The following is a 16,617-nucleotide window of genomic DNA, read 5'->3' on the forward strand; positions in this document are numbered from 1 at the left end:
CCAACAGCGATAACCAACTCAGGCGGAAGGTCAAGAAGCCTCATCTGGTCTAGATTCTGGCACTTGAAGGAATGCATGCTTGGGTAGGCGGTACTTTGTCGCCCAAATGACCAATGTCTTTTGATGTACAGTATGAGAAAGGAAAACAAAGAAACGAAAAGACACAAATCGGTACATGGTTCGGCCTTTTATCTCTGGTAAGGTAGATCAATTAATGAACTGGCATTCTCTGGGAGGTTATAAATCTCTAATTCTTTCCAAAACACACGATCAAGACGTCAACATGAAATACTAAGAGAAAATTTTGTATGTTCTAGGTTGTCTTATATGATTGTCAGCATAAGTCGTAAGGCCAGCTACAAGCACCAGTACAAGAAGTCATTGATCAGGCCAGGGCGGAGATCACAGTGTCACAATTGAGTTTTCCGGAAGGACATCTCCTTCATGATGGAAAGTCCTTCATGATGGAAAGTCCTTCAATTCCCAATATCAATCCCACATCCAACCCTTTTTCTTAAAAGAAGTAAATAATTCATCATTCTCTTTTTGAGTAAGGGGCTGCCAGGTCAAATCTGGAAAGTTTTCTCGGCAGATTTTGAGCCATTCTTCAGATCCTAAGGACATCCGGAGTAGCAGCTGCGGTGGGCATCGAAAAAGCACATGATTTCTTTCCTCTGGTGTTTCTGCCTTGGCAGCGATGCAGAAAAAGAAGTCATCGGGCTTTTCAGTGCCAAAGCAAAATTCGTAGCATTTAGGACAATTTAAGATTTCGTATGGAATAAGCTCGTAGAGATCTCTCTTTCCGACCCCAATATCGTAGAGAATTTCTTTCTGGCGAAGCAACCGAGCTTCGATCTCCTCCTTGCTTGCGGAATCGTATGTGACATTCCAGAGAGTGCTTAGCTTTTCTGGAAGCCAGGTATTTCCCAGAAGACTTCGGACACGCATTCGCAGGCGGAAATCCTCTTTCACTTTCTCTTGAAGGAGGTGGACAGCCGTATGCGATCCTAAAGGATCCCGAATAGCATCCTTTAAGGCCGTGACAAGATCCTCCGATGGTTCGCGAACTTCCCCAAGAGAAGCATTTGCAGGCAAAGTCTGCGAGGCGCTTGAAAAGGAGGGCATCGTATTGAGTTCAGGTGATTTTGAGATGAAGAGCTGAAAGGGGGACTTGTAAACGCAGGCAAATTGGCTCAGAATTTGGCTAGCTTTACCTTCCAGCTCTCGCCCAAGTCGTTCTCTGGGATACTGAATGATAAGAAAACTGAATGATTGGAATACCTAAACCCTGAGGGCTCTCTCATTTAAATCGTTTGCAGGACTTTCATTCATGATCTTGTGGGCCTTTCTATTGGCCGTCAAGATGCCAGGAGCGCGAATTTGTCCGTCTTCTATATCCAATAGCAATAGGTATGTAACCGCCAGGCCTTTCCAGTCTTGAGTCCTCACGCTCAAGTGCTCAGATGCATGTGTGTGATTGCAAACTGCCATACTGCAGGCCACGTCAGCAGGAAACTTAAGTTTGGAAGTTCCTGGGCCCTGTGGCTCAAATCCTTGCTCCATGCCAGCACTGATTGCCTCTACAAGCATGCTAGAATAGGCTGTAAGTGACATTATCTTCTACCTTCTCGATGCTTTCTCCTATAGCCTACTCGCGAGTGGCCCAAGGTCCTAGTCTACGTGCAAGTCCCCAAACATGGAAAAACATAACATCCTGCACTCATCCAGTCCCTGAGTCGACCCGACTGATACTGGCTTAAAGTATCAGCCCCTCACATCTTATTTCATGAAAGACTGTTGGAGATAATGGGCCGGAGTCTATTCACCATCACGAAAGTTTTGTCGAGCCGGGTGAAGGGGGCATACGCATGCCCTTGCCCTAAGATGACCGAACGAATTTTGCGAATTTTTTGACTTTTCCCAAAAAGAAAAAAACAAAAGGCCGTCTTGGTAAAATTCTGTTCTATGAATGATGCGTCTTTGAAAAGTACCCACACAAAGCAACATTCGGGCGGAATTTGGGAGAGACATGATGTTGAAGGAGGGTATGCATTCTACGCTATACTACTTTAGGTAAGATTCACTGGTCTTCATGGCAAGAAACAGCCAAGGAAGAGGCAAGATGACCTCACTTTGGTCTTTGTGTTCAAAAGAATTTGATCCTCGGCTATTTCTTCAGTCTACGAGAAATCAAGACAAGCCGCGGGACTATCGACTCGTCACAGCCAAGACCATCGAGATGGCATCTGGGCCAAGAATGACATCAATTTTTGGCGGTTTTGATAATACATGGAGTCTGCGAGCGCTATGAATCATGAAGCCAGTGTATCATGCCAGTGTATCTATGTTGAAAGTCATTCAATTCATTAATGTCAATGAGAGGATGACTTACAATGGAGGTTAAAGACTATGAGGCTATCAGGTTTTAAGCGGGATTTTTCATTGAAATATCAACAGATGACAATCTTATTAAAAACTCGCAGTACATGTGCCTTGTCATTCGGCAGAGCTTGAAGGATGTGCTTGTCTCTCCCGTCTTAAAAAGTCGCTATTCGCTGACTCTCGTGACCACTCCATCCACAATTTTCCCCTCCAGTGGGAGCGGCTCAAGATCAGCATGAGTGTATCAAAGTCTATATCACCATTGACAAGAAGACTTCCGTTTGTTACTGTTCCTCCGGTCATGATATGAGTGCGAGTTATATCCGTCTGTGGGCTACGTTTTGCGTCACCATTCATAACTAGCGATTTGCCGCTGATTCTGGTGCTGACGCGACCTTTCTTAATATCCGTGACGGGTTTTATTGTCTCTTTTGGTACACGAGAACCGGAGAAAGATTCGTTCAGTTCATGATATAAATTGTAAATGAAAAATCGAGTTCTGGCTGATAGACTTGGTACCTTTCTCATCCAGGAGCGCATTGATCATGGTGGTCTCGGTGCTATCTGACAGGCCTGAACAAAGCATGAACAAAAAGTTGGCAAAATCTCAGGTATGCAACATACCTTTACTAGCAGTGTCATTTTCTGCATGGTACGCCTGGAGATCGAAAATGCTTGCAGATAGTGGGCCGAGTTGCGAAGCACGCTTTTCAGTCATTCTATCATTAGCCTTGTGATTCAGGACTAAAAACATCAAACACAGTCATACCGTGTGATCGTGCTCTTAGTGGGAGTCCTCGGAGTTTGGGTTGGTGGCTGCTACTTGAGCTTCGATCTGCTGGATCCCGTCTTGAGACGGTTTTATATGCTGACGAACCATTTGGAAGGAGCGGTTGAATAGCAAAGCTCTAGTCTGAGGGGATGTTGGACTGAGGGTGAGCACTTTCGTCCCGTGGTGTTGAAGAGTGTCGGTCAGTCGGGGTTGGGGGGAACGGCAATCCTACCAGTGACTTAGTGCACAGGCTTAGGCCGCATTGATAATCAAACAATCCTGCCCAATGGGACTTGTCTCGGGAACGGGCCCACATCGTCTTCTGTTGGCTGTGATAGGGTCAGCCCGACTAATCTAGTCTACACGTAAAATCACATTCTTACCACTTCCCAGGCTGTTATGACCAGTACACCGTTCCGAGAAGGACTTATGCCCCTTTCTTGGCCCGGTAATCAGCCCCAGCACCCATATATGCATCTTGCCAGTATTCCTGCCTATTTTGATAATGCCGGCTTGATCCAATCGCAGACGACCCGTTCTTATTATCTCGAATGAAGGTCATTGGGACCCACATCTGCGTGGCAAGATCGGCCTTATGGTATCGGCATACCTGATTAATACGTCCGAAAACGTATTCACCTACGGACATGGTTTCATGCGTGGCTGAAAGCATCCCTGGTGGTCATGGCCCCGTGAGCAGGTTCGTGCGCGCAATGGTTGACATGGATCAAATTGAAGAGTGATCATGGGACCCTTGCTCTTAAATAAGAAAATGATATACCTGCGAATGTCCAACAATGTGGTCCGGTAAGCAGTGCTGTGGGGACACCAAAATTGAGGGAGATAGCGCAGTTTTCGACGTCGGGACTTCCTTTTCGGGCTCCTCGGTCTTTTGGAATCACAGTTTCATTTCCCGGATCAATGCTCTGGCTAGCCGTTTGGTCTCACTTAGGGGTGGTCTAGGTTCGGTGGTCTAGGCTCTTGAGGATACGTACAAACAGGGCGGAACTATTCAATTGTCACCCATGAGAATTCACCAACGAAGGGGCTTGCGCTCCGATTGCCTTGCTGAACTGAATGTGTAGTATGAAGCTTGGAATGCGCTTTATATAAAGTAGAGTCACTAGAAAGTCAAATTGAATCGAATTCCCACGATTGAACTTGCATGCGCTCCTGCTTTCCATTCCGGCGAGCCTAGCTACAGCCGAAGCCATCTCGGCAGAACACCTATTTGACTCATTCTGTGAAACGTTTTGTGTATGTCATTCGACTGAGTCGACCTGGAATTCACTGATTTCTTTTACAGCATCTTACGAAATCTTTGACCCTTTGTTTTAAGACAACATACGATGTTGCACAAGCCCACGAAGCGGGCGAAAGGAAGATTTCCTGACATCGAAAATGGTCTCCTCACTTGGATGAAATCTCAGCAGAAATTGGGTTTTATCCCAGCGACTGTGACATAAGAAAGAAGGCTTTGGATTTGCGTGATTCTCTAGGATGATCAGAAATGTATGATGAGAAAATTCGCTCTGCTGCTTGGATGGAGAGATTCAGGGTCAAGATAGTCCAGCAATGAAATACTTTATCTGCTGTAGGCAGTGCTTTCATGGCTGCATCTCCAGAAGTCTTCACGCGTTCCAGACACTTTTCATGCCTTATTTCTCAGACCTACATCTTGCTATTCAAGAATATGGCGAGATTTCGTGACAACAGTGTCGCTGGAAGTCGAGAAAGACTTTGCGAGACGCTTCGTTGCATAGTGCTTGCATTCTTTAGATTTTGAAGACTCTTCTTCGGCCATCATGTGTTGTCATTAATCTTTCGTATTCCGAAGCCCATCATCTGGAAATGCCGGCCCGGTACTGGTGGAGGATGCGTTGGAATCGTTTGTGACCTCTGTCCACCTCCCGCCCGTCTAGCAAGATGAAGTGCAGACCGAGGCAGTCTTCGCCTCAGTGGTCTGACTTTGATTGGCTAGCTCAGCAAGTCTTTCCGGGTAGGATTGAGTGGGATGAATCTCCTCAATAGAGAGTTCCACGGCGAAGAAATGTCTACTGTGACCTGTTGGTACCGGCCCTCGACAATTACCAAACAGCCTCATATGAGCATCACCCCAAGAGCTGGATCAGATGGGGTTTGAACGGTTCAAGATATTTTGATTCATTCGCAATGTAATCTGAAGCAGCTTCGATTTATCGAACGTCGTTTCGAGTAGGCTCGAGCAGGGGGGTCTCGTGAATAGATGTGGGGACAAAGAGAGGTAAAAGCCTAGAACCATGATCTGATCATTAGCCCGGATGGCAGGTCATTAGAGAGAACTAGACATACCACCATGTATAAGCATGTAGCATGGCCGGAGGTTTACAACTGTAGGCAAGAGGCGACCACCCTAGACACGTATTGATTTTGCAAGTGTCGTGTCGGAGAACGCTCGAGCAGGAGCCGATGTGAAGCAATGTGAGGACCGAGAGAGGAAACACTGGTATTATAGTCTGAAAATCAGCTGAAGTACGTATGACAATCTATCAGAGTCAGGTCTACCACCGGGAATCAGCATGATGCAGGACCGGGGGGTTGCACTCGAAGACTAGAAGTATTATCAAGCATCGACGTTGTGATTTGATTTGAAGTGAGCAGGGCGTATTGAATGAACCATGATTTCAACATCTCACAAGCAAGGGAATTATGTCGGCTGATGAAATTGGTCGAGATGATGGAGAAGCGACGTTGGTCTCCAGGAAGGGAATGGAAAAGAAGTAGCACCTGCGAGCCCGGATGGTTCCTACTTTCCCACCCATCACTCCCCTCCACTACCCCCTACCATCCCAGGATCTATTTTCCTACAAACTATCAGCACAATGTCATTTTCACAGAATACCTACCATCACCCTCCTGTGTCACGATCTTGATATAGTATGACTCGCTCAGCTTATTGACTTATGTCATTGTCTGAGCGGGGGATGCTGGGCCCGGTCGCCTACGACGAAGTGATTTCAGAATTTGTCTGTGAGCAGTGAGCACTAGTTCTCGAGGAAGCTATATGCTTCATTTCAACAACTCCGAATAATTGGCAGTCAGGATTTGAAGGCCGGTTTTTGATGCCTTCATGGCCAGGTTGTATCTGACCTGGTTGATTGCCACAGCTGTCTTCTGTCAGGGCACCCATTCAGCTTTAGTTCACATGGTACGTATTGAGCTTCCGCAGAAGTCTTGACTTTACTGAGCCACAGAAAGCTGAAAATCTGATCTAGCACTTCACGCACATCCTCGTACTTTTCACGTTCCCCTTTCCAGTCCACTTCCGACGACCGCTGAGCTCACACGTCCTTCAGAAGACTTGAAGCTCGAGATTAGCACAATCGAGTCACGACGGCATATTTCTGCTAGCTGGAAATAATGGAGGTATCATCACTTACACTCTTTTCCCTTTCCAGCTCGACTAACCTGCAGCTGCAGCCCATTTACGGAGTCAATCGATTCTATTGAGGCAACAAGCAACACCTCGGGCTCTGTATTCAGTAATCTTGTCCCTTGACTGATACTGCCAATTCTAGGTTTCCAAAAGCTTCTTTCGCACGACACGATCTACTTACACCAATCCGCCCGAGTGTATTTCGCAGCAAGCCTCCGCGTGAACGCCGTGTACATCATCTCGAAGTCGCCGACTTTTACCAGATTTACAATCGTGGCACACCGTGTCTTTCTGATAGAGATGAGCACCGATTCAGAGTTCCTGGCAATACAAGAATTCCACAAAGCACACCAAACTTGCTGTTAAAAACGAGGATATTGAGCTAGCCCGCTTTGGTCTTTCAGTGACACATTTACGAGAATAAGGAGGAAAATACATTACTGGGTATAAGCAGATTCAATTGACGTCGTTGAAGAAAGCCAGAACTTGGATCCATGAAGCTCAGCAAGGCTATTCAATGAGCATTCATGACCCTAGAGCTCAAATACGCTAATATCTCTGCATTCCCTAGTGCAGTTCCAGCGGTCCTATCTCTAGCCCGACATGTAATACCTTCCGGGATCGTTGATTTCATCCTAATCCCAAGTGTCTTTGGCAATCATCGACGGCCATTGAAGTAGCATTCTGCGCGGTGGAAACTGGTCATACATTGGAGGGAAATGCTGCTCCTCTCCGGGAGAAGGCGGAAAACCCTCCCAGGTCGCTCCAGGTGGGAAACTCGGATCGGCATATGCCAAGTGAGCAAGATGGTGGTAGGGAATGGTTCTTCCAGGCAAAGCTTCCTCGAAGCTCCACGGCTCGAGAGAGGAATGACCATTGAATACATTCATTTGTCCTCTTTCTTGGACGGGCAACTGACAGCCACGTGAAAGACTGCCCTGTGGTTGTGGAGCTATCTCAGAGATCAATAAAAGATCTATTGCCTGACGTGCAGTCATTTATTCATGTCCAAAGAGAACACCACTTCCATCCTTTGTCAGGCTCTGCAGGGCCGAAATAGAAGTACAGAATACAAAATCAGTGACTTTTTGAACAAATGCCCGCTTTGGGTCGTTGTTGTGAGATCTTCTAGAACTGGACGATCTCAAGTGGTATGGTATATTGTCGTAGACGTCAATTAAGCCTCGAATGGTTTCAGGAGTCAATTTAAAGCCCATCTCATTCCGGGATATCATGTCGATGTGTACGACACGAGCTTGGATAAAGCGGATTTCTGATTGAGTTGCTTGTTGCATCCCGACGTCTTTCCTGGCTCTATAGAAAGCTTGAAACAGATTGGTCACGCACAGTGTCCATATGGCGGTGTCGGGTGCTAGTATCATATTCAGCAGAATACCCTGCCCGGAAGAGTCCCTTCGCCGGTGGATCCTGCATTTTGCCGGCTTTGCGATAGCTATGATCTTCGCCAGCCTTTCACTAAACTCAGGTTTGAGCACTATGAGCGGTTTGTCACGAAAAACAATGCCTTTCACTGAAGCCGGGAGTATAGTGCGTGAAATGGCCGGCCTGGGGTACAGTGGGATGAACCTCGCTCGTCGCGTCAAGCGGGCTGTATCCCCTGCATCAGTGGCCCGTGGCAAACTCATACGACGCAATCAAATAGGATTGTCAACCTGGCCAAGTCAGTTCAGAACTAGTCTGGTTGTCTCATTACCGAGCTAAAGAGTGATTCTGGGCCCCAGCAGCTAAAGCGATCCACTCTTCCAAATTAGATACCGCTTATTGGCTTGTTCCGCCAATGAGTCTAGCCTCGTGCCTCGCATTCAATTGCCTAGAAGGGATAATTCATTCTTTTCAGCCATGTTGGATTTTCCTCCAAATATTGAGCACATCAACAAGGGATGTCGATATCGACACCAGGTCTCATTGGAAAAGATCAAAGCATTGCAGCGGCGTGACCTTATCGCCAGTCAAGGCAATCCTGGAGATACTCAGACTTGGAAAAAAAGACTCGCACCCGGTGCGCCGAAGGCAAGAGTGGTATCAAAGGCCGCGGAAACATATTCACGTGTTTCTGAGGACCGGCGAAAAGAGTCAAGATCAACCAGAATGTATTTGCCTCGTATGAGCCGTAAGTACGGCAGCCAAGTAATGTCCTGGACAAGTAAATTTTCACAAAATTCGTCGTATTGAAAGTCTCTGTAATCTCCAGAGCTTCTACGCTCCTGGGAACCGGGTGTGGGCTCGCATATGGTGGCTAATGCACCAGGGCTTCCATTTATAGGCCCCGGGCCCCTTGGAGTTTCTTTGATTACCAAATCATTACAGATGGGTGCGCGCCCATTTCAATGTAAGATACACCTGCGAGTGAATTGCGTGTGCCGATCGTGGTGAAGAGCCATGTCAATCTCTTCCAGATTGCCCCCTCTTTGGGGCTCTTGCAGTGAGTATCATCACAGTAATGCATACTCCATTCCAGTGGCACCTTGTTCACGCTCTTATTCTGCCACATTGTTTGTCACTTCAATGTCCAAATTTGCATCTTCGTCATCAAAACATGTCCACTATACCCCCTTCACTTCCCCCGACCTACCGCTCGCGAGGTCTCGAGTCCCTTCCCTGGGTTATTTTATTTGAAATTGCTATATTGCTGGACGACCGTGATTTCGTCCACCTAAGCCGTCTTAGCAGGACGCTGTATGCCTCTCTCTGGACTGATCCCATCGCACGCAAGATCGTTGAGGTCAAAAGACCACCCCCCCTTTCGGAAGCCGAAAGCTGACTCTACACAGAACTTTCTCCCGTTTAGCAAAGAGGCCCACTGGGCCAAATATCGGAAAGACTATTCCTACCAGAAAGCTATTGAACATCGTTTAGAACACACGAATCAGTCGCTACGGCGGCGCCATATTCCGTGGCAATCTTAGCCTATGGAACCGACTTTCTCTACAATCAGGGGGTGCTTTGCTACCGGATAGAAAGCGAAATCCGTCTGCTGGATGCGCATGCTGTGGAAAAGCGGGAGCGCGTCCTGGGCTTATCCGTGGCTCTCCAGAGCGTGAGCCCAGAATCGATGGGCGCGGATGCTGTAGGCCGCGTGTCGTTGCTACGCTACGCAGATAACATCCTCGTCTTTCGGGTTCACGCCGAAAATGATCGAGCCGATAACAATTGGGCCGGTGACGATCAATCCGAGAATGATTTGTTTGATGATGACCTATCCGAAGATGATCTGTTTCAGCCCGTGAATGATCGGGCGCTACGCGACTTGATCGTAGTGGTTGACATGACCAGTCATCTGATCCGCTTCTCAAAGCAAATCCCTTTGAAAACTCCCGTTTTTGTCCGGCAAAGTGATACCTATCTTTGGTATGGGATTTTCAGAGCGACCGATATCTCAAACGGTAGATGGATTGTCTATGGTGTCGACCTTCGTGCCGCGGAGCCAGAGCCGATCGAAACTTTTCGTATACAGGCTGCGAACGGTGCTCTTGACCAATCTGTCTGTTTTGAGATGTACAAAAAGCATCTCTATGCCGTATCTATCCAGGATGGAGAACTATTTCTCGTACTACCATTGCTTCTGCAGTGCTCCTGGCGAGAAGAGTGATAAGCTTCGTGTTTGCAACAGAAGTCTGTGGCGCCGCGAGCATTCCGAAGGTTCCATCAATGAGTGGTGGGCCAATATGTCAATCCGGACAGATGAGATCACTGGCCGACCGGTCATCTTGGAATGCCGTCGAGAGTGGGCCGGCAACAGACGCGAGCACCATCGCACCTACTACTCACAGCCACTCCCAATACCAGAGGAATTCCTTGCTGAAACTGGCGAAGAAGCCGCAACGGACGAATTTGAGAGCGATCCTCTCGAATCTGAGCTGTCAAACCGGCACCGCAATGAGCACAGGCCAGCAAAGCGACTGCGTCATGAATTTCATGCGGAATATGAGCCAGCCGACAGCCCAGAGGATCGACAAGAGTTCATTCGTGCACGCACAAGACATTGTAGCTACAATCTAGCTGCTTTCACCTATATTGATCTTGTCAACGATCCACTACCCAACAGAGTGCGGCTCCAAGAACGTCTCCGTCTCCGCACCAGGTCTCGAAATCATGAGGATTTCATTGATGAGAAAGACGCACTACTTCCGCACAACCTACTTTCGAGCACCACAAAATGCAATGAAGGCGAAACCCCCATAACAGGCTTGAAAAAACGCTACGACTCTCATCGCACCTACCTGTGGCCTCCAGAGAACGCGTCAGTCGAGCTTCGCCGGCTCCTCTGTCCTCCCAGTTCCTTCAAGACACTGCGTGCTGTCTCAGATGAGCGCTCCATGGTCTACTCTGTACGATATCCAAATCTACCAGCAAACTATCGGGCTTTGGTTTTAGTCAGCTTTGATCCACAGATTGGTTTCAGCTTTCTGTCAGCATTGGACGACACAAAGGATTTTCACAAGAATCATCGATTTCCCTCGCTGGCGATGATAAAATCACCGGAGCCGTCGCTCCTGAGAGAGACAAACCCGCTTTATGAGCACATCCAGTGGGGATATTGGTTACGATGACGTGGGTGATAGGCCGAGGTTCATGGACACTTCAGCTGTGTAAGATAGACAATGTGAACTATAGAAGCTTCAGTAATGACATATCTGAATGATCGATAGCCTATTTTCTTGAAAAAAGACCATCAGAAGGCTTTTAAGCTCAATTGCAGCGCTGAAAATTCTTACCATTTGCGTTCCAGAATTGGTGCTGAGCTGCCGCTCCGTGCACCACTTGACGACACTATAGCACGCTATACGACTAGGCAACCGCGGAGAATCGGCGGGATCAGGCACCAAATTATCGCGCCCATGACAATATGACTCGGGGGTCTTCTATATTGTCGAGTGAGAGGGCGATGAGTAGGACTGAATCAAGCAACAGCATCGCGGGTACTTGCCAAATCGGGATCTCTTCTGGGCAGACCAGAGCCGATTGGACAAGGAGTCACCTGCCGAGTCTCCATGAATGTGCGCATGTGATCATTTCAGCTGGTACGTGCGAAGGCTAGGAGGCTTCCACGACTTTCTCAAGACTACTGAGTCGGGCCCGGGGCGTAGTGGCTTCGGGACCCTCCTTCTGGATTCTAGAATCCACCTCCTAGACCGCTAACCATCAAAGCTTCTACCCCTACCACGAGATGCATTATCTTCGTCGCCATGACAATGGTCAGGCGCCTTTGTATCACCCTGGTGTGCGTTTGACCGCAACTGAAATGAATGCCCCTATTCATGACCTACAAAGCCTAGCTCCGAATTTATTGTGAGACTTTTAGATCAGATCAGTTTTATTATTAGGATGCTTCTTCGCTTCATGTATCTGTGGTATACACAATAGCTTTCAACACGACACAAGAGTTTATCATGAAGAGTTCAAGTTAACATCTATAAGAACACTGCATGCAAGAAGCGCTCCACTTCCAGCACAAAATACCCCTCAACCCATTGTACGACTTCAATGGTAGATTTTGGTAGTGGTGTGAGTGGAGCCTTCGTTTTTATGTAACGACGTCTGCGCAGAAAACTTTTGGATTTTAAAGGCCGCTCCGGAAACGGGCTGGGTTTCGCAAGCCGGTCTGATTTCGGAAGTCTAGCCTCCAAGAAGTCAAGGAGACGGCAAAGCTTCGCAGGGGACGAAGACTCACCGGTGATCATCACGAATTCAATGGCGACGCGATTCATTTGCAGGAGAGATTCACGATCCTGACTCAGACGATGAACAGCAGCGTGACGAATTGCGGACACTGGTCCTTTCATTCTCAGTAGAGCGCGACTCGCTTGGCGGAAGGCACTGTGCTGTACTCGGGTCTTATTCCTTGCCAAAAATATGAAGAATCTGTGTAGCTCTAATTCTTCTGGGCACGTCCACCTGTTCATGAGAGACTTCACCGGCAGCCATTTGTGAGCAAACCGAAATGCATGGAACTCAAGGTGTTGCTGTATGGCTTGGAGGATTCGATTTTGGGCGCGAAAGGGAATTTTTCCTGATCGTATTCCCAAGAGTGAAGAGAGACTCTCCAGAACTGTGATTCAAGTTCGTTAGTTAATATTCGTATTGGCAAAAGATGTAGATTTGGAACTCACTCGAGATGGCATCGATCTTTCTTGGGCGAGACATTGTGATTGGTTTCGATGTACTGGAGAAGATGGAGAGAAGTTAGCAAGCACAATGAATTTATTGTGGCTGCTCACCGTTGCTTCGCAGGACGTGATGATGTGGCTGCGTTGTATAAAGGGCTGTAAATATGATCTCGATTTGACACAGATGATGCAAGTACGCTGCGTTTACTTCCTGGCATATCTTGCCTCATAGGTTGTTGGTGGTTGTGTTGACTTTGCAGAGGACAAAAATTAACACTGATCTGCAAATGATGGGCGCGGCAAAGACCCCTGGACCACTGAAGCCTGACCGTTCAGGGTTTGAAAATGAGTCCGTCGTGCCCTGACTATCAAGGTGTGATGGTAGCGTTGCAATATCAGGAGATCGACCAGAGATCGACACGGACCCAGCTGACGTGCCATGGTAGCAACGAAGGCTCTTCGGAGTTGGACTCTGCATGGGCGGCATTGTTGGGATCAACGAGATTCTGCCCTCCCGCATCGAGCCAGGATCAAGCCAGGACATTGACATGCTTCTCGGACGAGTATGACGACTCTGCACAGTCCAGAAATGACTGCTTCTCGACTGCTACAAGACCGCTCTTTTTTGCTAGCTCGTAAAAGTAAAGTGCAACTGCTGAAAGAGAGCGCTCGTTCAATCAGAGAATCTTTAGATGCTGCCCAAGTTAGTTCAAAAGCACCATGGAGCAAAGGCAGGGTTCCGTGGTACTCCTTTGAATGGTTCTGCAGTACTCATGGTGAGGCCGCGCGGTTCTGAAACGGGATCGACGCTGCCCGAAATCTCGGCTTTGGCTCTATTTGTCACCCCTTTCTTTGACGATCTATGATTGGGACATATTTGCAGGAAGATGAGAGCCATAATATTCCCGAGTGTTCCTACTTCAAGTCTTCCACCGGGAAAGTTCGACAGACCCATCTCTGTTGCGGTAAATGGCCTAATTGTGTGACGAGTGTGGTTCGAGTCTAGCAGAGCTTGGGTCCCAAATCCAGAGTGGAGAATTGGAGGGCCCAGAACGGAATGATCGCTCGGGAACACAAAGTCTAAATGACACGTGGTATTTATCCCATGGGTCAGGGTCCACGACGAACGACTCATTTTTCAGACCGGAAACTTTTTGGTATCCTGTTTCTTGACCCAAGTGTCGCGGTTTTTATGAAAGGCCGCGTAGTAGAGGCAGAGCACAGTGCTGGGATATCTATGAGAAGTTTATTAGGGAAGTAAATTTCACGTTCCCAGTCTGATACCGGTTGGAATTACTACGACGCGCTTATCCGGTCTTTATTGCTCTTCTATGACCACTCCCTTGATGGCTGACACCACAGCTCACAGTCGGTCGCAGTTCTCTTCCAAATAATCACGAAGGTCTTGACCCGGCTAGCTTCGTAGTATAAGTAGCATTCGCAATGCTCGATACCTGCAGTGCACCTCACTGAGAAGGATGCACTAAACTTCAGATATCTTCTCTGATCATGAAAACTGATCAAGTCATTGCCACAGAAAAACTTGACACTCGGTTCGCAACGCATCGCAGCGATCGGGTTGTTCCGCAAACCTCACTCTTTCGGAGTGACGCCCGCTCTCCTTCAACCCTGGTCTAAGATCCAGTCGTTTCGAGCATTTTACTTGATACTACTCACTGGGTTCTCAGAAGGACGTAAACAAGGACAACATGCGCTGCAGAGGCTTTTCATCGTTGCGCGACAATAATTTCAATGGTACCTATGATTGCACGTGCATAGCCGTTGCGTTTAGCCCTCTTTGAATGCTCTATTGTAATACATATGTCGCAACTTGCAATACAACTGCGTTGCATTGCCACAGCGATCATATCCATGGTTTCCATTTCATCATTTCTGGTACCCAGTCGCCAGTGTAACCCACCGCAGGAAATGGTCAGTCTAGATGATCGATTTGATGGAACCAATGGCTGGTCCCCCTGGCAACATGAGACCAACCACGGATCCATGGGGGGTGTGTCTCCTGGCCAAAGATTTCCATGTAACTTTTCCAATGCCCTCCCAAATCAGTGGCCGTTTCTATGAATTTGCGCAGGGGGTTTCTGTGAAGAGACGTAGCCGACTTGACATAAAAGGCGCGAGATTTCCGGCCCAAAAAAAATCAGGACTTTCCTCCTCACACTCCCGTGTGTCATGGTTTCCATCTCTTGTCTGCAGGCTTGGGGGTCTCCGTGGCCACGGGTCCGCAGTACAAGCTCTGCGTCACCAAACATGCTTCGCAGGATAGGTCTGCGTTATCAATATGCCTCGCAGGAGGGCGCTGCGAGAACAAGTCCACCCCGCAGGATAGGTCTGCGTCATCAATATGCCTCGCAGGAGGGCGCTGCGAGAACAAGTCCACCCCGCAGGATAGGTCTGCGTCATCAATATGCCTCGCAGGAGGGCGCTGCGAGAACAAGTCCACCCCGCAGGATAGGTCTGCGTCATCAATATGCCTCGCAGGAGGGCGCTGCGAAATCAAGACTACCCCGCAGGATAGGTCTGCGTTATCAATATGCCTCGCAGGGGGGTGCTGCGAGATCAAGACTACCCCGCAGGATAGGTCTGCGTTATCAATATGCCTCGCAGGGGGGTGCTGCGAGATCAAGACTACCCCGCAGGATAGGTCTGCGTTATCAATAAGCCTCGCAGGGGGATACTGCGAGAACAAGCAACTCTAGCCAAGTGCAGGCACCTCTACGTGGTGCTAGGGACCAGTATTCAGCTCTCGCTACGCAGTTGAAGAAGCCAAGACCTGCCCAAACATCAATACTTCACCAGTGTAGGCTCGGGCCACGGGCGAACAGACTGGCAGTAGGGCCATGAGGGCGCATTCCAGGGCCCATTTTCGCTCCAAAATAGCGTTGTAAAGAGAACGAATAAACCCAGAATTTTGCTGTTACCGAATTCGCCGTGCATAGTAGTATCATGTCCAAAACCTGATCTCCCAAGATGTATACACAAGTAGAGTATGTATACACACACGTTCAGGCTGGTCGGCTCGGTCAAAGACCATCAGACGGCAAGAACGCATTATTCACGTCTGTATCACGGGTCAGGAAACCCACGATGAGTGTTGAGGTTGGCGTTGGCGGTGATGGGTAGATGCGGTGTGGTGACGGGCAGATGCGGTGATCCATAGTCCATGGTGGTAACCAGTCTGTTATGGTGATAGTTGACTGAGCGTCGTGAACCGTTGAGAGTGCTTAAACAGTTGACTGAGCGTCCGTAATCAGTTGAATGACCATTCGTAAACAAGTGAGGCTACTTTGGTAAACAGTTGAACTGCTGTGTAAACAGTTGAACTGCTGTGTAAACAGTTGAACTGCCGTGTAAACAGTTGAACTGCTGTGTAAACAGTTGAACTGCTGTGTAAACAGTTGAACTGCTGTGTAAACAGTTGAGCCTGTGCTGATAAACAGTTGAGTGAGCGTTGGTAAATAAACACTTGAGCCTATTCGAAAAACAGTGACCAGCTTGGAACGGTGACTAGCTTGGAACGGTGACCAGCCTGGAAAACGGTGACCAGCCTGTAAAATAGTGACCAGCACTGAAAACAATTGTCAATGATCACATTGTCGGCGCGTCGACGAGCAGACTGTCAATGCTGAGTCTGGACGCGTTGTCAAACGGAGTCGCTGGGGCGGTGTGTCACCCCTCGCGCACACTTTCGTCCGACTTAGGAAAAGACCCCACCCACATCACTGTATGTGTCTCGCCAAAAGCCGTTGTCAAGTCCTTCTGGAGGAAATAGAGTCATAGTATAGGGTCGGCAATTATGTAAAATTTGAAAGCTATGTCTTTCACTGAATTGGGAGGCCCTACACCAAGAATCCAGATGGCTGGAGCTTCCCGGTACATATTGTATACAGTACATGTATACA

General features: G+C 48.1%; 4 protein-coding genes across 4 annotated transcripts; 1 reads left to right on the plus strand and 3 right to left on the minus strand.

The window, feature by feature from the left end:
- Positions 1-489: 489 nt before the first annotated feature.
- On the minus strand, positions 490-1,125 carry N7520_009657 (uncharacterized protein; the record flags this gene model as incomplete). The annotated part of the gene is made up of 1 exon (XM_057143591.1): positions 490-1,125. One exon carries the CDS (start codon positions 1,123-1,125, stop codon positions 490-492), a length of 636 nt encoding a protein of 211 aa, XP_056992879.1.
- A 1,723-nt stretch (positions 1,126-2,848) lies between these two features.
- On the minus strand, positions 2,849-3,100 carry N7520_009658 (uncharacterized protein; the record flags this gene model as incomplete). Its single annotated transcript, XM_057143592.1, has 2 exons — positions 2,849-2,955; positions 3,007-3,100. The coding sequence occupies 2 exons, from the start codon at positions 3,098-3,100 to the stop codon at positions 2,849-2,851; spliced, it is 201 nt and encodes a 66-aa protein (XP_056992880.1).
- A 6,026-nt stretch (positions 3,101-9,126) lies between these two features.
- Positions 9,127-11,140, plus strand: N7520_009659 (uncharacterized protein; the record flags this gene model as incomplete). Its single annotated transcript, XM_057143593.1, has 3 exons — positions 9,127-9,266; positions 9,447-10,085; positions 10,159-11,140. 3 exons carry the CDS (start codon positions 9,127-9,129, stop codon positions 11,138-11,140), a joined length of 1,761 nt encoding a protein of 586 aa, XP_056992881.1.
- An 861-nt stretch (positions 11,141-12,001) lies between these two features.
- Positions 12,002-12,734, minus strand: N7520_009660 (uncharacterized protein; the record flags this gene model as incomplete). The annotated part of the gene is made up of 2 exons (XM_057143594.1): positions 12,002-12,639; positions 12,701-12,734. 2 exons carry the CDS (start codon positions 12,732-12,734, stop codon positions 12,002-12,004), a joined length of 672 nt encoding a protein of 223 aa, XP_056992882.1.
- Positions 12,735-16,617: the final 3,883 nt, after the last annotated feature.

Source organism: Penicillium odoratum, assembly GCF_028828045.1.
Source record: "Penicillium odoratum strain IBT 22623 chromosome Unknown utg000006l_segment0_segment0, whole genome shotgun sequence".
Classification (NCBI taxonomy): Eukaryota; Fungi; Ascomycota; class Eurotiomycetes; order Eurotiales; family Aspergillaceae; genus Penicillium; species Penicillium odoratum.